Source organism: Psittacula echo (genome assembly GCF_963264785.1).
Source record: "Psittacula echo genome assembly, chromosome: 1".
NCBI lineage: Eukaryota > Metazoa > Chordata > Aves > Psittaciformes > Psittacidae > Psittacula > Psittacula echo.
The window spans coordinates 83912223-83935315 of NC_137735.1; the positions used below are offsets into that span (position 1 = coordinate 83912223).

At 40.6% G+C, this 23093-nt stretch overlaps 1 protein-coding gene across 1 annotated transcript in view; it reads left to right on the top strand.

The window, feature by feature from the left end:
• Positions 1 to 560: 560 nt before the first annotated feature.
• The window catches only part of RIMKLB (ribosomal modification protein rimK like family member B), a gene marked incomplete at both ends in the record, with an annotated part of 36938 nt that continues 14405 nt past the window's right edge, over positions 561 to 23093 (top strand). The window contains one exon of the mRNA XM_080623399.1: positions 561 to 735. Coding sequence (XP_080479525.1) covers positions 561 to 735 — 175 coding nt within the window. The remainder of the gene's footprint in view (positions 736 to 23093) is intronic.

Genomic DNA, 23093 nt, shown 5'->3' on the forward strand with positions numbered 1-23093 from the left:
TCTAACATACAGAATTTGGCACACGCTGTTGTCTTCTGTATGTGGTGGATAGGGATACATGAAGTCTGTCACTGGTGTTTTAGCAGTACCTAGGAGAGGGCCTGAGTTATTTCCATTTGTAAGGAATTAATCACAATCATGAAGTTGAAATTGCGGCCTTCAGAGGTGACCATCCGTATGTTTTCAGTTCTTGGCATGCCCCTTAGTACTGTCAAGAAAGGGGGATGCTACTACCGGTACTTAAGTCAAGTGTGTACTTCTTGTGGATGAAACTAGCATGAGGTTCAAGACCTGATTTCTAGCATTTACATTCCATTGAATGTAAATGGATTTGTTCCTGTTGTTGCTTCTGCTACAAGTTAGGTGTAGACATTATTTTCCCACTTGGAAGTTGGAAGTTGCACTCCATTGAAAAGGACTGACTTGTGTAGAGGGAGTAGGACCTGGTACAGTGGGGAATATGAATACAGGAGCCTGTGTACTCTAACAGAGTCTCATCTTCTCCACCATCTAGAAGTTCCATTGAAAGGAGACCTTGAAGGTTGCAAGACAACTCCAAGATGTGCAGTTCAGTTGCTCCCAGGCTGTGGTTCTTAACAGACCGTCGCATCAGAGAAGATTACCCTCAGCAGGAGATCCTGAGAGCGCTGAAGGCCAAGTGCTGTGAAGAGGAGCTAGATTTCCGGGCCTTGGTGATGGATGAAGTGGTGCTGACCATTGAGGATGGAAATCTCGGTGAGAATGAGATAAGGCTGGGAATGTGCTGAAAGGCTACTTGGAAAAAAGATTGTAAAACGGAGCATCTGTACTCTTCAGTAATGAATTTCTTGTGTGCCAGAATACCATACATGACCTAATTCATGTAGATCTAGATGACATATTCTTTAACATTTATTGTGATAATCAAATATAATTAACTTTGATAATTTGCATTACAGTTATTTTTGCCTTCACTTTGTATAACATATTGGAGGGTTGCTTTAGTGTATTGATTCCAGGATACGGACCTCTGAATTAAGAAGAAATTATGGTGTTTCATTTTTTTGCATAGGTACTTGAAGTTTATTGGTCACATTTAAGAGTTTCAGGAGGACTTTTTTCTTCTGTTTTTTTTCTGAAGTCAAGGTAGCAAACATTTGAAATGAAAAGGAATTGTCAATGGACAATACCAGTTGCCATGGAGCTAGAGGTAGTAAGGTGACATAACTAAAGCAGGACTGTTTATCAGGGACTGTAGCAATAGGACAAGGGGTGATGGGTTCAAACTGAAACAGGGGAAGTTCAGGTTAGATATAAGGAAGAAGTTCTTTACTGTGAGGGTGGTGAAGCCCTGGAACAGGTTGCCCAAAGAACTGGTGGATGCTCCATCCCTGGCAGTGTTAAAGGCCAGGTTGGACAGAGCCTTGGGCAACATGGTCTAGTGCAAGGTGTTCCTGCCCATTGCAGGGTCGTTGGAACTGGATGATCTTAAGGTTCTTTCCAACTCGAACCACTCTATGATTCTGATTCTATGCTGCTGTACAGACGTATATACAGTAACATATATGCCAAAAAAGAATGGGTCTAGAAAGCAAAGTATGTAGATCAGAAAAATATGTACTATTACAACAACTTAGAGTGTTTTAAGCTAAACTGTAAGGTTTCTGTTCTGGTTTACTATTAGCTTTTTTTCTGTGGTGATTAGAAGGAAAAGCAAGATATTAAGATATGTTAGGAAAGTTAAATAAGATGATTCTGTAGATAGTAAGCTTATGTTATGGGAAGAATGCCAAGCTGTGTAACACTGTCATATTTTTCCAAGTCTTTAATTTGGATTTCCTAAAGGGAGGAGACTTCAGTGTTGTTTTGTACCTTTACTTCTTCCATTTATCTTCCCCATATATCTGTAAAAAAACCCAAAAAACAAACCAGTGGAACTCCAGGGAAAGATTAAATTTCTGAATAGAGTATTAGAGTAATTCTTTGTGGGGAGAAAACATGAAAGTACCCTCAGCCCTGAAAAAGAGGTTTCCATGTGTTCTTATACCTTATTCTTTATTGGAGAATCTACATAGGAGGGAAATCTTAAAACTGACTCAGAGGAAGAACTTTGTTCTGAAATTCTGTAGGATGTGTTCAAATCAAGGTAACTTATTGTCAGAAAGTCTGAATATCTTACTGTTCAGAGTGTGCTGGCCTTAGGACAGCATGTTCTGTGAAGGCAGCCCTCCTGGAGTATAGCTGCAGCCTCTAAGATGGAGAATTGGTCCTTCAGCATTTCAGTAGTGTGTTTATTTCTTGGTGGTGTGTTTTCTGCCTGTTTTTTTGAAATTAAATGCAGAAAGCATGAATTGTGGGCCTTTATGCCCTCTTCTATTTAATTCCTCCTAATGCTGCATCTACTGCAAGAAGAAGAAATAAAGTATGCAAGTTGGAAAACCAGTGCTGAGGAATGTGTAGTTATAAGAATGACAAAAATAAGGGAAATGATTAGGAAGAGAATATAAAAAAATTATTTTCCTACAAACTGTGTATTCAAACCATGTAAATAACTGACCTTTTGAAAAGAAGAAGGATAAAAATGCTGAAAGATTGTGGGTAGAAATTTCCTTACAAATAATCTGACCTAATTGTGATCTTTTTGGGGTGGGATGTAGGAGTTGTCATATATCAAACAGTTCTTTCTCTTCGAGATAGATGAAGAATATTCTCTCTTATTTTTCCAGTTTTCTTTCTCTCTCTTTTTTTTTTTTTGGTTTTGGTTTGGTTTTTTTTTTTTTTTTTTAGTGCTTGCCTACATTTTTTTATACAGATTTCTGGTGGAGGACACAAGCAAAAGTGTTGTGTTTTATTTTCCTTGTTCAAAGTCCTCAGTTGGCCTAGGAAAAGATGTCCTGGAACAAAATCCAGGAGGTAGTGCATTCTCTACCCTTTCTGTTATCTACTATTGTGAGTGGGATGCAGGTTGAGTAAAGTTGAAGAAGAGAATATATCTTCAATGGATAATAACCTGCTTTTGCTTTCAGTTCAGCCATAATTTGTGTTGAAAGCTTAGCAATACAGGGCTCTCACAGTAATAGGTGGTATTGGAGGTTTTCACATACTCACACTTGAGATCATAGCGTTTTTTTTGTCCTTCAAAACCTAGGCAGTTTCTCAAATAAATTGTTCAAAGAACGTTAACTTTACAAAGTCAAGTTGATGCTGTTTAAAACTTCACAAATGTGGTATTTCTGTAGATGGCATAACTGGGGATACTTTGTGGACTTGCTGACTGTCAGGAACATGACTGGTTTTCGGAGTCTGAAAATTCAGGACATTAAAAAGCTTGAAATGACTTACCTAACAGAGGCAGAGTGGAAAAGACACTTGCAAGCTTAGGAGAATGAGCAAAACAGTGGGGTGTGTGGCCCTTCCACCAGTTACATGCTGAGTACCTTGCATGTAACATGTCTTGACAGTAGAGTACATTGGTGTGAATATCACCTAAGCCCAGAGCTAATGACAGACATGAAAAACTTTGCTTTGCTCAGACTCTTAAAAGACCTGTGTATGTCACAGAATGAATATTTGCCATATACCTGACTTGGCCAAAGGGAAAAGGTAGGGTTGTTTCAGGCAGTGGATGCAGCAGTAGTGACTCCTTGGGGTGTTACTCTGCTGTACTACAGAGCTGGATGGGAAGCACGGCTGGATTCCCAGGCAAGCCAACAGTGTAGCCACAGCAGTCCCTGCTGGTTCCTTCCACAACTTGGGGTGACCCAGCATCCCAAGCACCACCCCCAGCCTCAGTATTACAGGCCGCCTGATGAACCTGCTAGATCATCAAGATTTATGTTACATAACACAGCATGAGTCCAAAAATGATAAATGCAAGTTAAAAGATGTAGAATTGAAGTTTTCCCTCTGAGTTTAGCAGGGAACTGTTAAACTGATTTATGCTTTAACTGGCTTGGAAATAGTTGAGTTGAACAAACAGTTTTTGAAAGTAACTATGGCTTCTACCTTAATTAGGTAAGTGCATGCTTACTCGAGCCATACTTTCCTGTTTCTTTGCCCGCTGACAGTAGTACTCTAGATGTCTAAGGCAAAAGTCAAGTTAAAATAAGTGAAAAAGTCCAGCTGTATAAATCAGCGTTTATTTTTCTGCTGCTTTGGTGGGCTTAACCTGTTGAAATGAGTATTGAACCAGACATGTACAACATTGGTGCACAGGAATGCATGTATGGAAAAAAGTGGAGGGTGATACTGCAGCTGTTCGGATTTAAACTGGCTCAAAATATCATGTGAGTGTAGTCTGTTTCTTAAGATCTAAGATCTTGAAGCTGAGCTGGGCTGGTATCATCTGCTGTGGAATGGAGTAGCAGTGTTCTTGTCCCTTTCCAGCCTTGCTGTAGCTGCTTGCCTTGTGTAAGGACTTAATATCTTGGCTTGCTTTCATATTGTAGCTAAACTAATCTAATTCAAAAAAAGATTGACCAAATTCTCTGCTTGTTTGCAGGATCTGGCATTCATGTGAGTTGAGTTGGCTAATCCAATGGAACACTAACACCACCCATATAAACAGTTTTCTGTTGGAATAGCTTGCTGCATCAACCCATTTTGTGGTCACACAATTGCTAGCTGTAGTACATGAGGGCAGGGGAGATTGGTGTTGCTCTTCTAGGGAATGGCTCATATTTATGTTGATTTAATTGTAGCTTCAAGGCATTCTTTAAAACAGGAATTTTCTTATGGTTGGGATGCTTCATATTGTCAGCTTCAGGATTTTTTTGTGTTTCTTTGAAGCATCTGGTATTTACTGCTGTAAGGAATGCACTGGATTACGAAATTAAATGGCTAGTTGCCTAATTTAGTTTGGCAATTCCTATATTTACTTGAAATACATAATCTGACAAAACTGTACATGGTGTTTTCCGACACACATCTGAAGTCTTAACAGTGAGTCCTGTTAGACAAATAGTTTAAAATTACATGTGTTAAGTTTGCTAGTGCTGTGATTTGGGGAATTTGAAACTAGTGAGCAGTAGTGTGCAGGGTGGGTGGGGGTGGAGGTGGAAAAAGCCTATAGGGAACAAGCATACCTTGAGACTTAGTGGGCAAGAGATGAAAGGCAACTCATTGTTTGTCTTCTCTTTCTGAGAAAGCACTCTTTTTCTGCAGTTGTGTATAGGACCTAGCAGTAACCTTCTCCACAGACTACACAACTTACCTGTAGGAGAACTCAATTCAAGAGCTGTTTGTTGGAGAAGAACGTGCTAGGGTGGTCTGGATCTTTCCTTTGTTACAATTATATACAAGAATATCTTCATTAAAATTCGTAGCTACCAGAATAGCAGAGGTTGGAGATCGCTGAGTCAGCAACTTATGTTTCCTTTATTTGAGGTGTTTGGGATCTCCATTTTCTCTCATACTGTCCTGTGAAGGAAAATAGTTTTAAGGAAGGTTGCTTTCGTGAGCTTTCAACTATTAAAGATGCTGGAGTGAGTGGAATAGGCATGTCCTAAAGCATAAAACAAAGTGTTAACTTTTCTAAGACTTTCCTGGCTTTTCCTTTGGGAGTGTAAAGGCAAGTGACCAGTCTAGCTGAGGAATAAAAAGGACGTAGTGCTAATCTTTTCTTAAACAGTAATACTTTGTGTATGATCAGCTGTCTTAAGTCAGATGGATGTCACCTGGGAGCTGATGTCTTGTCTTCATATTTCCTGCAGAAGAAGTATTTCATAGAATCATAGAATGGTTTGGGTTGGAAAGGACCTTAAGATCATCCAGTTCCAACCCCCTGCCATGGGCTAGGACACCTCACACTAGACCATGTTGCCCAAGGCTCTGTCCAACCTGGCCTTGAACACTGGCAGAAATGGGGCATTTATTTAGAAGGTAAGACTCTGTTTACTTAGTAAAGGTTGCTGGTGTGCTGGTTTTGGCGTTTGGGTTTCCTGTGTGGGCCTGAAATTTGCAGTATTAGTCACTATTTCATTTGAAGTCTTTAATTTTGCAAAAACTAATTTTGTTTTGTGTGATCTGGCCTTCATTTCTGCGTTGGTCTGAACTAGTAACAGACATTTGTGATCTTTGATTCTTTGTCTCACACTGGGTTAGATAGCCTTGGAGGAATCAGGATAGTTGAAAGAGTTCTATCAAGTTTCTATAAAGTATAGAAAGCTGGGGGAAAAAAAGTAAGGTTAGATACAAATTCTCATGTTTTCAGTGTAATGGAAAGAAAAGTACTCTTAGCAGCTAGATCCATGATAAGAGAGGGATTTTACATCTGTGGAGTGGTTGTTATATCAAAATGTTAGAACTCTTAAAAATTTTGGATCATCTTTAAGTCATCTAAAACCTGTCTTATATCTCGCAATAGGGAACATAATCACCTCCTCTTCCTCCGACTGTTTCAGCAGTTACTTGCTGCACTTTACTGCAGGAGCTCTCCTGCAGTGTTCAGTGATGGCTCTAGGAGTGATGGAGCAGAGGCAAGTGGCCTTGGCAAGGTGCCTTGTTGAGCACTGCAGAATTGGCCTGTTTCGTGCTACTAACAACAGCTGAAGCAGCTATTGCTTCCTCTGCAGAGCTGGGAAGCAGTTCTAGTACTACTAGTACTACTACAAGTAGTACTAGTTTGCAACTCAGTAGTGAGAGCTGGAAAAGAAACTGCACTGTGTGCAAAGGACTGGAAGGTGGTTAGACATGAAGTGAATTTTGTGTTGTTGAAAGTGTTGGGCTCAGAACCACTTGAAACTTTCTGATGTTCTTTGACTGTGGAAGCCAATTGCTTGCCAGTCTGATTGATGTTAAATCTGATTAAGCTGTAAGCATTACTAGCAGGCAGTGTATAGAGGGGATTCTGGACTTGTAGCTGTGTTTAGGGGTGGGTGACTGACCACCCCAGTATTAGATACCTCAGACAAGCACATCTAGAAATGTAGTAGAAAATGCAGCAATTCGTACATTTGCTTTATTATCATAGAAACATATTTTAATAACAGTGCATTTCAACAGCTGCCACATGTTTTAGGAAGAATTGTTTTCTTCCAGAACTGGGACACCAAGCACAACTTTCTTAGGATTCATATAGGAAAAAAGGATTTATACTTTGTGACCCTGGATGTCCTTGCAGTTTTTGTCCTTGCTATCAGCAATTAAGATCAAGACTAGAAGTCTTTCCTGTTATCTCAAGCTGATGCTAAATAAGAAAGGCTAACAATGAATTTGAGCTTCTCAGATTCATTGTGTTTCTTCAGTAGATGTCAGTATGTCATCAGTAGTAGATCTGAGCGTAGTCCAAAGCTACCTTTGAAAGATGGAGAGTTAGGAATGTTTCTGCATGGAAGTATTTTATTATGGTAATTTCAGAGGGCTATGTTAAGGACTGAAGTTTTTCATTTGCATGTGTTCCAATGCAGTCAGCCAGGAAAATCAGACTTGTCTTAGACATACCATGTTGAACAGATGTGCATGTTACCATAGCTGAAAATGCCAGAAAGCATTGCCAGACTTTTAATTGTTGTACAAATTATCAGGAATGGCTATCGGGGGGAAAAACAATGTAAAAAAAAGACAAAAGCAAGATGAAAGGCGTGTTCCATACGTCACAGTCAAGAAATTAAAATAGGTCTGATGTTTATCAGGACAGTCTTTAACTAGCTGGGGGTTTCTACGTCATTTTTCCAACAATCCCTCTTCTGGTGCTGTGTCACCTAAGCAAGTTGTGCTGGCACATTTGTCAGAGCAGTTGCACTGTGACCCAGGTCTGCATACTGGTGTGATTTTAAACCAGCCTCTCCTAGGTGGAGAGTATTTTTTAACTCTGCATTAGTCCTCCGAGGCAGGTAACAACATGTAAAGTGCTGCAGCACTTAAATCAGGAGGGCAAAGTATTTGTGTTTGGGTGTAGAGACATTAGGAGATACCACAAGTATCAATACCACAAAAACTTGTGAAACTGACAACAACTGACAGCTTTACTGGATTTCTGATCAGAAAAGTCAGCAGTACTTGTTCTTTAAGCAATGACAGTACCTTCAGTTTTCTCCACCTTTTCCCCAAGTCTAGTTGTTAATCCACTTGTGAATAACAGGCAGTGATTGTGAATATGAGAGAGACTGGTATGGCAACTTTGCTCAGTGATGAGAGGGGTTTTCCAGTGTGCACACCTGTGTTTTAAATGATACAGACTTCTAGGAGTGCCAGTGGACATGAACAAGTCCCTTTACTTTCTTAAAACTCTTGTCTATAAAATGTGATGAAATAAACACTGGTTTCAAGAATTACGCTTTCTTTTTATATCTGCCCTTTGCTGTGTTGAAATATTAGAATGAAAAGGAGAACAAAAAAAAAAAGTGTCACTAATGTAACTATCAGACATTTTTTATTTGCTGGTATTGTAAATAATTAACATTTACAGTGTCACAAAAATCTGTGATGGTGTCCTTTTAATGCTTGTTCTTTGAAAGGCAAAGTTTACATGATTTCCATAATCTGTTTAGAGGTCCAGTCCATTTTAGGTTTAAAAGTGTGATAAAGAGTTTTAAAATGCCTTTGTAATTGTCAAAAGTGGAAGCAAGCTTTGGTAAGCAGAATGTGTTATGTGCTTGACAACATGAGTAGAACACCTGAGAACAAAGGTATTCTGATCATGTTCTCAGGGAAACCCTGCAAGCATTACACTAATGAAGTGCTTTACCTAATGCAAGGCTTTTTCTGTTATACAGGAATGTTTTGTTGCTCTGTACTTCCATATAGTGCAAGTATTGAACTGGGGACTGACTTGCTGTGCTTGTTACTCGCTTCCACACATCTGCAAGGGGTTTATTTGTTCGTTCCCCTAGAGAGCATCTTTCTTTTGTTTTCTTGGGGTTGATTGGTTGTCTTTCTGTTTTTTGGAGGGTGTGTATGTGTTTGCCTTTCAGTGGAATTGTCTGAGGGAAGAATTTGGCTTCCTTCTTAGGAATATATTATCACGAAAAGAGGGGGGAGAGGAATGTGTTCCTTTCTAAAGACAAAGCAAAAAAAGTAATCCAATGGAATACTTGTGCTATGTGCTTAAGACGAGGGAAGTTCTCTCAGACACATGATGTTGCATGATATAGTTAGAAATGTTGGAGAATTAAACATGTCCAGTACTAGCATAGTGGAAGAACAGATACTGGAAGTGGCAGACTAGTGATTTGATCCCTTTTGGCAAGGGATGATATAAAAAGACTGAATATGCCAATGTTCTCTCCTGGAATTTTTTTAGTTGAGAAGGGGGGTGGGCTGCACTGACACAGTAAATAGGGTAGGTGATTCCATTTGCAGTAGTAGTTGTAACATCACTGAAATGATATGCTTAAAATTCGTGCTGTCATATCCTATTTCTTGGCAGTTTCTGTCATCGAGACGTGGTAGGGAAACATAGTAGTCAGAAGATCAATAAATATCTCCCTGGAGTTCTAAGAACTTGATTTGAAAGTACCCTCTAGGTATCTAGCCTGTTGTCTTCTTGTGCTGGTACAATGCTGTGGAGCTTCTGGGGGTAGGGATTTCCTTTTAATTTAAGTTTTTTCAAGGACAGAAGAGGAAGTTGTTTGTAAAAGGTTGTGGGTTCCCTTTAGTTGTTCAGAATATGAAACTATTTATTGTTTGAGAAGTGTTTTAGGAATAGAAATAAGTAGCATTGACAGAGCTGTTGGATCACATTACAAATGTGATTCTCATTACAGGCATCTGATATGCTCACTATGACAACACTAGGCATCCCCAGCTGCTGGGAAGGTGAAAGGGGTTTTAACCCAGCTCAAGCCCATTGGTCCCTTCAAAACTCTCTTGGGTGGTCGTTCAGATTTTATACTCTAGGTTGGGCTGAGCCCTGTAAATGCTTCCCCCATACTGGTCTAATTCCCTCAGGAAGACATTCATGCTTTTGTTGCTGTCCTGGACAAACGTTTACACAACCAGCTGATACAGGCAACTGAGCATCAGCCAGTCCCCCCAAACTGTTGTAACCCTTTATCTTAACTGCCACTTTGCAGTCTCTTTTGTCATTGTATGAGGTCAGCTTTCTCTGCCAGAGGTGTGATCAGGCACTTCCAGTGCTTTGCAAGCACGTAATCTTTGCCCCTCTCCACTGAGCCTGCTCAGGCCTTTACTGAGCTGGAGGGAAGACTTGGCAGCATATAGAAGCTGAAGTCTGGGGCATTTGCCTGAGACTTCTCTTAAGACTTCTTTATGAGGTGGAAGAAGTAATGGAATGCAAGTGTATTTCTTCCCACGTTAATGCCCTACCTTAGAGTTACAATATTTTCATTTTTGACCTGGTAGGAACTTGCTTTATATAACAAAAAACAGATTGGTATGAACAGAGAGAGACCGGCTTAGGAAGACTGTAGCCTAATGACTGTATCAATATTTGGATTCCTTATCCAAGTAACTATCCTTGAATGATGAGGTAAAAGAATATCTCCACTGCCAAATACTTAATGTGAAAAATGCCAAAATCCCTTTGTGAACCTGGTGTGAAAAGTCAAGCTTCTGCTTCCAAGTTCCTTTTTATTCTCCAGATAGTACTGTGAAGGTCTTCAATTCTGAATTGGTTCTCTTGCTTTCCCCCACCCTCAATAGAAGTTGACTGACTTCATATTTTAATTAGCTCTTGAAGCTGTTTAGACCTGATCAAGAATCATCTGAAGGGTTAATTTTTGGTAGAAACATTACTTAAATAGATGAAAAGAAATTAAATTTGGCACTCCAGGGAATCATGGCCTTTAGCGGTTTTGTTTGGTTTTGCTACCGTGGGACCATTTGTTCAAACAGTATTTTACAAACTGACAGTACCATGCATCATGGTAGAACAGAAATGTTGCTTCAGTGCAGAAGAGTGTAACCTATCAGTAGTAGATGGTTTTGGAGATTGAGATCACTGGTTTTTGTTTTTTTTTTTGTTTTGTAACCGTTTTACTTGGTAATCCCCACATAATAAGAATCTGAACATTTTATGTCTTTTTGAAAACACAGATTAAGTCCTCACAAATACTGTCGTATGAGCGCAGTGGTTTACCAGTGCTTGCAGGAACAATCTGCAATCTTGGGGTTTAGTATTTAAGTTTAGGATGTCTAAAGCGACATACTGTATCTGCTGAAACATTGTATGAGGTATTCTTTGACATTGCGTATGGGTCTTATCTCACCCATCTTAACATTACAGTGGGCCAAAACTGTCCATTATAAGCCGGTTTTTTATTGCTTATAATTTGTCCTCTATTGATACACTGTCACCCCTGCAGTCTTAAATGTCTGAGGGAGCTCTGGAAGTTTTCTGCAGAATGATTCAGTGGAAGGAGGGCACTTCAAGAGAAAAGAATGTTTTTCTGTTTTTCTCTAAATTTGCAAGTGTGTTTTTGAAAGAACTAGCTTGGAACAGGAGCTCAGTTTGGCTGAAGTGTCTTGTTATACCCATGAAAGTAGACAGATTTGTCCCAAGTTATTACCCTTTAAAAAAAAGTCTGTTAAGCATCTTAATGGCTTGTTTAAGCTTCACAGTGAAAATACTGGAAACGTACCCTCTATTATGCAAAAGAAAAAAAAAAAGGACCTCTGGTGTTGTAGCCTTGTCTGTTGTGGGATGGACTACAGTTTGGTCTGAGCACACAATTTATAGTGGGTTATTTCCTTTCCTGTTGGTTATCCCTCCTCTCACTGACAGAAAGACCTGAATGGAGTGAAGTACTGCATTCAGATACAGCAGGAGTAAATAAGAGTTGAATTGGTTTGGGACTGGGGACTTGGTGTTAGTAGGGAAAAGTGAAGGCAGCATGGTTTGTAAATGTGCTGAAACAAGCAGTGGTAATGGGAGGAGGTTGCAGTGAAACTCTTGCTGGTTAAGAAATTGTGTCCCTCAAGAAGGAAATTGGAGGTGGAAGCCAGTGGGAACATGGGTTGTGTGTTGAAACTTCCTTGGGAAGAGATGCCAACCGAACAAGGAGCTTCAAATGGAAAATAAGCTTGGAGGCAAGGCAGGAAACTGGGTGGCTAGAGTGGTATTCAGAATTGCAAGTAAAGAAGCTACTTGATGGTAGGAGAAATCTGTAGTTTGGAAATTAACTGGAAGAATAAGGAGGGACAGAAAGGAAGTGAAAGTATAGGTGTTACATCTAGGGGGATGAATCCTATGGGGGGTGACTGGGGCAAAGCAAGCTGCTTGCAGTACTTGCTGTCTTCCAGTGCCTGGGGTGAAATCAGACCTTCAGAGCTTTTCTTTCTTGCAGAGAAAAACGTTTCTCTGCCAGCTGTTTACACAAATATTTGCTGACAAGAGAGCCCAATTCACCTTAAGTGCTGGTCCACATAGAGACTGCTGGCCCAGCGCTGCTGACACTCAGCTGTCAGCTGCAGTGTCAAAGGACTGTATGGTAGACGAAACTGTTCTAACCCTCATGTGCAATTCCACCAGTGTCATGTTTGTGTTACTTAGGTGTCAAGTGATGAAGTTTGCTTTTGATTATCTGTAAATGTAAAGATGAAATACTGTTCTGAGTAGCAAGAGCAAATACCCAAATTAGAAAGTGGCAAAAACAAATTCGCAGTTTTGGCTCCTTTGTTGTGTATCTGTTTTCAGATACTGTATTTTAAATTACTTGATTGTACGCTACTTTTTATCGTACTCTACTTTTTCATTGTTCTCCTTAGAGTACCAGGGTATTCTGCTCCAGAAAAGTAACTTGCAGCGTAGTGAAGGAGAGGACTGTTTGTAGGATGCCTTCTGTGTGGTCACAGGCATTTATGACACTGAAGCAGAATATTGCTGGAAGAAAAGTGTTAGTCTAGTGATTTAAATTGGGACTGCTCAGAAATTGCCTTTAATTGCATGTTTTTGCGTTTTCTGAGTGCCCAAACTTTGGATGCTAGGATAAGCTTTGGGAAAGTGCTGAACACTTGCATTCACAAATAAAATCAGTTGGAGCAGCATCAGCAACTGAGGAATTGTGGTCTCCCAAATGTGGGATCTATAATTCCTTTACCCCTTATCTCTTTGTTTCCCTTCCCCATGCTGAAAATCAGTAAAATGCTCACTGGTTTCCTGTGGTGCTGACAAAATAAGTTAAGTCTGTGAAGCATTTAGATATTACTGTGACGAGCACAATAAATTAATCTCAAGAAGAAATGATCAATTGTGTGTTTCAAGGAAGGATTTCAGTACACCAATCCATGGACTACACACTGAACAATGTAAAAGAAGATACAGTCCTCAGTAGCTGCTTGTTGAGTGAATGCTGTATGTCCTGTGAAGGTTAGATAAATGCTGGGGGGGGGAAAGAATGTTTGTTTGTGTAACTAAGGACAGCAGATCAATGCTGCAGACATATCCTTAGTTGTGGCTTTTGCTGACCTTTGTGTGCTTGACTTTCTGGCTTCAAGAGTTTTCTCTTAATGTAGCTTTTTAATGTAATATCGTGTATACACATTCTTTGTAAATAATGTATGTGCAGACATGTAGGGACTGTGCTGGATCTCTCAACTCTGTTTACTAGCTAGGCTTTGGAAAACTTGGGTGTAGGGAAAAACAGGAGTGATGCAGTGATAACCATTGGTTTTATATATATTTTTTTATATATATATAGGGTTACTTGGATAACCCAGTACTCTGTCCTTGAATAGAAGTCCATGAACATATTTACATTCAAGATACATATATATCCTCTCATTGAGACTGAGGAATTATCTCTCTAAATACCTGGAGAGGTTATGCTTGTGCCTTGTTCTCCCTTGTACTTGTTTAATGAATATGTAAATTGGCATGTCCCCATTGTTACTATACCTCTCAACTGCTTTGGAAAATAGCTTATTCCATTCCTGGAATTCTTTCTGTTTGAGTTTGTTTGAAACCATTGCTTTCAGTGTTTGTTCCATATTTTTTTGAGGTGCCTTGCAGGCTCTTTTTGATGTTTAATAACATCTTCATATATATAAAAAAGTAATGTATTACTTCTGTATATAAACATACAAATACAATACCAAATGTAAAAATGCAAAGTATTGGACCTTCTGTTCCTGGATGAGGAACAGACCCACAGGGTGGATGACAAGGCAGGATGATGTGGTTTGTGTTGAGCCCTTTCTTACTAGGAGGTTAGGAAAGGAGCAATAGTGAACCTGACTGAGCCTGCCATGATAGAGGCAGTCAGTTGTTACCATCTTGAAATTGTTTTTTAGGAGTTCCAGGTTTTCTTGCACCAACCATGTGTATCTTTAGGTTACTCTTCTAGAAAACACGCATCCAAATCCTACCTGTTAATGTTGTTGAGAGGTGGCTTTCATTCCTGTATTGTGCCTTTCCTGTCTCAGTGAGGATTTTTATTAATAACAAACAAGTCCATATCAAGTTCTCCTGCTGGTGTTGTGTGTCCCTGTTTCTCTGACTTAGGTGATCTTCGTGAATATCCTGTAGGCTAAGATTAAAGGCTCTCCTTTGCCTGGGTTGCAGTTCTTGTCTGCTTGTTCCCAGTGAGGCAAATGTTTTTGTAATTGTACCTTAAAAATTCTTTAAAGGTTTGGAGTAGCTCTTAACTTGTTCCACAAAACTAGATTCAGACTCAACTCAAGACCTAAAGCGAACTACCTTTTGTGCCCCTGACACCTTTCTGCATCTTTCTGTGGAGGACAGCATTGTTGGATGAATGCTTCTGCCAGGAGGATGGAATGTTGGTGAGCAAGGCCTGTTTTCAGTTGTTTATTTATAGCTTAACAATAAAAGTTTCACAGCTTTTTTTTCCCCCCATATTCCTTACTTTGCTTTCCAGACAAGGTTTGCCTTTATCATCTACTGAATTTCTTTATAAATCTCTTTCCAAGTTTCACTGTGGTCAGGGATTCAAGCTGTGATTCCACCTCCCCTCCCAGCTGTCAAACCTATAGAGGCACTTTCCACTTCCAGCGTGAAGAACTTGTCAGATGATCTTGATTGTGCAAAAGAAAGGAAGGACATTTCCCAGTGAACCCACAAATCTATTTTGAGCTGTGAAGTAGTGCGCTGTGGAACATGCGTCCTGCTGCTGCAGCCACATGAGAGAGTCATACAGTCACTGAGATCGGAAGGGATGCTCAAAGCGGCCAACTTGAAAGCTAGAGGCAGCTCTGAAGGTAGATTAGGTTGCTTGAGTCATATCCAGTTGGGTTTTGAATATCTCCAAAGACAAAGCCTCCACAACCTCTCAGGGCCATCTCTCACAAAGTCTGACCACTCTAACGGAGGGGGAAAGGAATCCAAATATATTGTCACAACTCTGTTTGCAAGCTGTATCTGTCTGTTGGTAGTCTCTTGACTAGCTCTGCACACTCCAAAGCAAAGCTGCATGTCTGTGGTCTGCTCCTTTGTGTGGAGCACAAACCCTCTTCCTCACTTCCACAGCGTGTCCTTCTGAAAGAGCCTTTATCCATTCACCACAGTACTCTAGGCATGCAGGCTGTCCAGTTGCCAATGAGGAGAGATTGTGGGTTAGAGACATGCTGTAAGTGTAGGTAGAAAGGTAGTGAAAAGTTACTTAATGACTGGAAGTTTCTGTGATGTGCATGTTCATATCCTGCTTCCTTTTGTTTTTCTGTCAATCTTCCCAGGATCATTCTGGCCTAAGACTGAAATGGTTCTTTGTGCACTCCTCCTTACATGCTTGGGACTAAAGGTGAGGCAGGATTCTGAAAGTGCATGCCCTTTGTGGATGCTTTGAGATGAAAAGGTCTGTGGCTGCAGGTGAAAGGGATGCCATCCATACATGTAAACTGCATGTGTTATCGCTTGTAATTGTTTGTCATGCTCAAACAAGGCTGGTAGCTGGGCCTTTATAGCAATTTTGCTGCAAATTTTTCTTTTGTGGTAGAGTGGGAGCCACTGGAGGATGTATTATCTGCATAGGACAGGAGAGCAAGAGCTGGAGAAAGATAAATTGGTCTGACAGGCTTCTTTTTTTAACCAAGTTTTACAAAGCTGGGTTAGCACAGTGACCACAGAGTTGTAAATGTAAGAAAGAGAAAAAATAATCTCATTACAAATAATTCTACAGGCTGAAAATGGTGCTATCTTGACGATTTAAGTGTTAGGTCTGATCAGATCCTACAGTGAGCTGGTTCAGCTTGCAATACCTGCAGAAATGAAATTCCACAACAGAACAGTTTTCTGCTGGTGTTATCTGCTCACCAGTGGGGCTCATGAGCATTAGGGACTGGGTGGTACTTCATGCCACTGTAGGATTGCATGGGGCTGGAAAGTAAAACCGTTGCTGCAACGCAGTGACTTGGATTGTCTTAGAAACACAGTATTACGTGTTTTGTCCAACACAGATTTCTAAAGAGGTGCTCATTTCTTCCCCTTTCGCACTTGGGTTTTCCAAGGTGCATGGCATGCACTTAAATCTTTTCCTCTAAGAATTTTTAATGTTTCTAAATTGATCGAGGCATAGTCTAGGAGTGAGTGTAAATTACTGTTCTGTTACTGATAACAGACCAAGAGTGGGATTTGGTAATGAGATATTCATGATTCTGTTCCTGTAAAGTGGAAGAACTTGAAGAAAAATGTAACCTGCAAATATTTAAAAGGAGATTCTTAGAGGAATCTATGGAGGAATGAGATAAATGAACTAAGGAGATTTGTCATACCTGATGGTGGTTAAAAAAACCTTTCTGTTTCCATCTGTACTGTTGATTTGTTTCTGATGAGATCAGTAGCCCCTCAATGCTTTTTGTTTCTTTGTAAATTGGACAGATGGGCATTTCAGGAAAGACAAGACAAAAAGAGCTTTAAAGCTTGTAGTGGAGAATAAATGCATATAAAGATATTTAACAGTTTCTCGGGATTGTTAAACTCAGGACTACATGTACAATCTAGAGATTAGCGGTAAAATAGCTAATCTCTTAAATGTGTTGCCTTCAAAGGTCAGACCAAGGTGACAGTGGGGAATGTCCCTTCTGCTTGCTTTAGTCTGCTGTCTGTGAGTACAACAGTACTGCTGCATGATTTCTTTCTTTGCCTGGTTTGGTTGGAAAGGCTGTAATTCTGAGGAGCATTTTCTTTTAAGAAGATAGTTCCAGATTGTGTGGAATGTCTTGATTAGGACACATACAAAGCAAATGTCTCAATCAGTTAACATCTTAACATCTTTTTGGCACTAGGTGGGAGCTTCTGCATTCAGAACAGGTGAGAAATAATACTGTGGTGTTATACTTGTATTTTCATTACAGCATGGGCACGGAGCACGTATGCAGCTACTGCAGTGTAGTTTTAACCTGCTAAAGCTGGGAAGCAGAAACAAGCCCAGTGAGCGAGCTTACAGAAATATAGAGAAGGTGGAATTCTTCCTTCTCTAGCTTTTGCTTTGTGTATGCCTTTTTATTAATGTCTGTTAAAACGAAGAAGTTTTGGGTTATATGTTTTGGTCTCAAACAATTTTTTGGGTTTGAGTGTTTTTTGTGTAGGAAAAGACTGTACTCATGAAGAGACCTAGCACTATTGTGAAAAAAGGAGGTCTAGAAACTCCCTGGCAATGAGAGTTAATGTTATCTCTGCAAGCTTTGGAATCCGTTTTAGCTCAAACTTCCCCTGAAATAGCATGGTGAAATTCCTTCCTTTAAGAAGGATACATTGTCTCCAAAATAAGTGCCTCCAATTCATAAATTTAGTGCAGTTTTGCCTAGAAAGTCCTTAGGCTGTAATGACAGGTTAAAAGAGTAAGTTGAGGGGATCTTTTCATTCCCTAGAGTTCAGGCTCAGTTAAACACGTTTGGAAACACTTGGAAGGTACAGGTAGTTCTGTATTATCTATTAAAAGTTTCTGACTGTGTGCTTCTAGGTACCTTTCCTGTTATGGGAGACAGATAAGAAAGCTACATGTCTTTATTGCAGCTTTGTTGAAAACTCACATGGGATGAATTGAGCAGTTTGCTTAAGTTAATAAAAGAGTGAATTCCTGAGATGGAATTGCTTGGTAGCAGAGAGAGGAGGTGCTTAAGTTATGCATTTTAAAGATGTTTAGTAGATTTTTGGCATTGAGGGAGAATTTTAGATTCATCTCAAATGGGAGGAGACATCTGCCTTCCTGGGTTGCTTGAATTCTTCCTCTGGGTTTTCCTCTGGATTTCTTTCTGCTTTTGGAAAGACCTTCCCAATTATCTATCTTTCAGGTGTGTCTTGAATTTATTTTTTTTTTTTTCCTTTCACGTGCTATTTAAAATGAACAGAGGTTGAACATTTAAACCGTGGAAGAGTATGCTGGTTTGGCTGGGATGGAGTTCATTTTCTTCCCAGTGCAGTGTTTTTCTTCTGTGCAGTACTGTTTTGGCTTTAGTCAGACCAGTGCTGATAACACACCAATGTTCAGTTGTTGCTCAGTGGTACTTACTTTGATCCAAGGACTTTTCAGTCTGTCATGCTCTGCCACTGAGAAGGTTGGGAAGGAGCATAGCAGGGACAGTTGACCTGAACTAGCCAGCTTGATATTTCATACCATAAAATGTCATGCTTAGTATAGTAACTGGGTTTTATCTCAACCCACAGATTCTGGTTCTCCCCCACATCCCTCCAGTGGCAGGGAGTGAGCCCCCTGATGCTTAGTTGGGGTTAAACCACAACAGTCCTTTTTGACACCCAGCGTGGGCCTCAGTGGGTTGACATAACAACAAATGTGAACAGAATGTGTTAAAACAAGTCTGTTATAACTATTAGTTGTGTAGCTTAATAGTCTCTGGTCACAGTGATTCATTTGCTGTCAAAGTTGGTTTGCTTGTTCTAAAAGTTGCAGTGTGTAGTACCTTACTTAGAATCATAGAATAGTTAGGGTTGGAAAGAACCTTAAGATCATCTAGTTCCAACTCCCCTTCCATGGGCAGGGACACCTCACACTAAACCATGCCACCCAAGGCCTCATCCAACCTGGCCTTGAACACCGCCAAGGATGGAGCATTCACAACCTCCCTGGGCAACCCATTCCAGTGCCTCACCACCCTCACAGTAAAAAACTTCTTCCTTATATCCAATCTAAACTTCCCCTGTGTAAGTTTGAACCCGTTACCCCTTGTCCTGTCACTACAGTCCCTGATGAAGAGTCCCTTCCAAGCATCCTTGTAGGCCCCCTTCAGATACTGGAAGGCTGCTATGAGGTCTCCACGCAGCCTTCTCTTCTCCAAGCTGAACAGCCCGAACTTTCTCACCCTGTCTTCGTACGGGAGGTGCTCCAGTCCCCTGATCATCCTCGTGGCCTCCTCTGGACTTGTTCCAACAGTTCCATGTCCTTTTTATGTTGAGGACACCAGAACTGCACGCAATACTCCAAGTGAGGTCTCAGGAGAGCAGAGTAGAGGGGTAGGATCACCTCCTTCGACCTGCTGGTCACACTCCTTTTGATGCAGCCCAGGATGTGGTTGGCTTTCTGGGCTGTGAGCAATATAAGTACTTGCAATATATGTTCCCTGTTGTGCTGTTTATCACCCATGGGAACTGTGCTAAGGTTATCATGTTCTATTTTGTAGCACTGGCTAATGGTACAATAGAATTTCTGGTTGTGAAACTAATCTAGTATTTGTACTCATCATTGGAGTCACCTCTGTTCTTTGGGAGCCATCTATCAGAAACTATTAATAATTACACCTTTAAATTTTCTCCCTGGAGAGCCAGTCTATGGAGGAGACATCTTCCCACATCTTCCCCACTATGCTAATTACAGTAGCATCTCAGGATTTTGAAGATTTTGAATATCCTTGAGCTGTCAAAACTAGCATGGTCTTATAACTAGGAAACAGCATGTTGCTGAACATGTTCCAGGTCTTTAAGGTTAGACAACTGTTTAAGAATATCACCCAGAGATCTGTCCCAGGGCTGGATAGTTTTGAGTGGCAGGGTGTGTAGAATAGTATGGGCAAGTACCTAGGCCAGTGGCACCTCCAGTGTTTTGTAACTTTACCCCTGAACAAGTGCAGTATCTGGAAAACCTAGTAAAATATTTGGAAAAAGAATGCTGTCCCCCTGGCAATTTCAGAGGGGCACATCACTGCAGTATGCTGCATGCCTGTGCCCTCTGAGCCCTGGTTGACACTATTCAGTACCCTCAAGGGGAAAAGGAGGTCTCTAGATCTGATAACAAGGTGACAGGCTCTGTGACTACGCCAGCCCCAGTGACAGGCACTGCAGCTGAACGAAAGAACCAGTCTGGCGTTACCGGGTGCCCCTGTACAGAAGAAGAAATGGACACGAAAGTCAGCTTGTGTAGTGAAGGAAGATGAAGCAGGGCCATCACAAGAACAGGAGGAGGAGGCAGAGTTAAGAGGTAACCACTCAGTCCCTATCACTGAATGATCTGTGGGATATACAGAAATACTTCCGCCATCATCCAGGTGAACACATTATCACCTGGCCGCTCTGGTGCTGGGGTAACTGGGCTACTGGTCTGGAATTAGAGAGTAGGGAAACTTCCGAGGAAGTGGGCTTTGATGAGGTGACTGGGATGGGACATAAGTCCTTGGCTGCTGGAGGCTAAGTGTGAAGGAGAGGTATCCCTTAAAAGGAGGTTATACGTCACTCAGGCAAATGGACCGCAGTGGAGAGAGTTATCCAGTACCTGAGGGAATTGTACTAGAGATGATTCATTATGACCCAAGTAATGTGCAGTTACCCACAGATCCAGATGAAGTCCAGTGCAGACCTGGAGAGATGAAGTACTGATGGTGGATAAAGTGGCTTGCCAACACCTGCAGTATGAAGAAAAACTCCCTTCCTCCCTACTGACTTGCAACTCAGCTGTAGAAAAACTGTCAAAAAACTGGGGAAAGCTGTTCCAGGAGTTCCAGCAAGAAAGTGTGGTGAAAAACAGTAAATCCTGTTTGTGAGCCTAAACTTTCTCTTAATATGAAGAATCATTATATTCATTGAGAGCTTTGAAGGGAAATCTAATAGACAAAAGACAATCTAATCATGCTTATGCAGTGGCTGTACAACATGTATGCATGCCTATAGTTGTACAGAAATTGGGGGACCCTTTTGAAATATTGGAGTCAAAACCATCTCCCTTCACTCAGTCTGAGCTGTGAGAGTCTTTGTGTTGTTGTAATTCAAATAATTTAAAACTTAGATCAACAGCTACACTTTTCATTTCAGTATATTTAAATGGATCTCATCCTGAATGGTTTTTCTTTGAGTTCATGCATTGGAAGATACTTGAAATTCTTCTAACTGCCCAGGACAAAATTAGAAAAGCAGATGTGTGATGAGAACTTTTACATAAACTCAGTGGGAAAAGCGGAAATTCACTTTTCTGGGTGAATTTCACTTTTTTCAAGGTGTTAGAGATTGCATCTTTTTCCAACACTGGCTTGTTTTGTTTAATGAATCTTTTGATTTCCCTTTTGTGGCATTTTTATTTACACTTGTTTTCACAACACTCCATCTAAAATGCATCTTAGCAGTTTTATCACTAAAGTAGCTGTGTTTGGGAGTAGGGCTAAAATACTGAATATTTCTTTCTATACCTGTTTGAATGTTTTTGAAGTAGTCCCTGGAAATGTATTTTTTTGTTAGTGATGCAATTTCTTAATTGTGTGTTTATATACATATACTAATGATAGCTAAGGCTGTAACATTATTTCAGTCTAGTTTCCATGCTTATATAACTGCCATAAAATCAACTCTCAGGCAGGATGGTAGTTTAGAATTAGTGTTTGTAATATAGCTTTTACATATATATTTATATTTGGGTTCATTCATTTCACATTTATGCATGACTCTGAAGAAGTGCTTGTGGTTTGGGATTATAAGCAAACAATATATTGTGACTAGAAACGTAGCTCAGAAACACAGATTTAGCCATAATCAAGTCACTCAATCAACTAGCACTGATTTAGTAAGATACGCATATGGGCAACTCTTCTGTTCCTCCCTTGTGCCTGAAGAGGACCCTTAAGGCAGAATGACCATAATCACTTTCAGTGTTGTTATCCTTCCTAAGTTTTTCACCTTTTTTTTGATAGCCTGTGCATGTATAAGAAGCATTCCATGTTCTTCCTGGGGAAGGGAAGAGGCCCCTGAGTCCAGGAAGGAAGATGAAGTAGAGCTGATTTAACTTGAGTACCTGCTTGCTTTCTGTTTTTTGCTGCAGCAGTGGCTTTTCATAAAACTTTTCACAATACTTGCATTAGGAATTTACCAATTGAAGCTGAATCTGCTTCTCTTTATTTCTCTGTTCAGGCATAGAAGGGTGTAGGTACTGTTCTAGAGAGACAGTTTTATCTCTGCTATGTGTGATTTCATTTGAACTGCTGAGCTATGGAAATGTATCTTGGTGAGAAAGCCTTTTGGTTAGGACTGTGTGGAGGAGGAGATTGTGGTCATACTAAACCCATAAGGTTAAATTCCAGTGCTTGTTAACTTGGTTTGAAAAACTAGTAAGTAGGATAGGAAGGGAGAGAAGATGAACTTAAAGCACCCAGCTCAGAACTACTGAGATCTGTTTCTGTCTACACTGGAGTAAAAAATACCTCAGTAATACTAGGTATCAAAGGGGCTTTTGCATGGCAGTGAAATTTTGGAGAAGTTGTGACAACTTAGTGTTCAAACAAATCGTAGAATAGTTAGGGTTGGAAAGGACCTTGACATCATCTAGTTCCAACACACTGCCATGGGCAGGGACACCTCACACTAGACCATGTTGCCCAAGGCTCTGTCCAACCTGGCCTTGAACATTGCCAGGGATGGAGCATTTACCACTTCTCTGTGCAACCCGTTCCAGTGCCTCACCACCCTCACAGTAAACTTCTTCCTTATATCTAACCTGAACTTCCTCTGTTTAAGTTTGAACCCGTTACCCCTTGTCCTATTGCTATAGTCGCTGTTGAAAAGTCGCTCTCTGGCTTCCTCATAGGCCCTAAGGAAGAGTCCCTCCCCAGCATCCTTGTAGGCCCCCTTCTGATACTGGAAGGCTGCTATGAGGTCTCCACGTAGCTTCGCTTCTCCAGGCTGAACAGCCCCAACTTTCTCAGCCTGTCTTTGTATGGGAGATTCTCCAGCCCCTGATCATCCTCTTGGCCCTCCTGATAAACTGTGGCTGCCCAGTGGTAGATTATGCGAAGAGAAAATGCCTGTGTGTAACACCAAAGGAATGTTA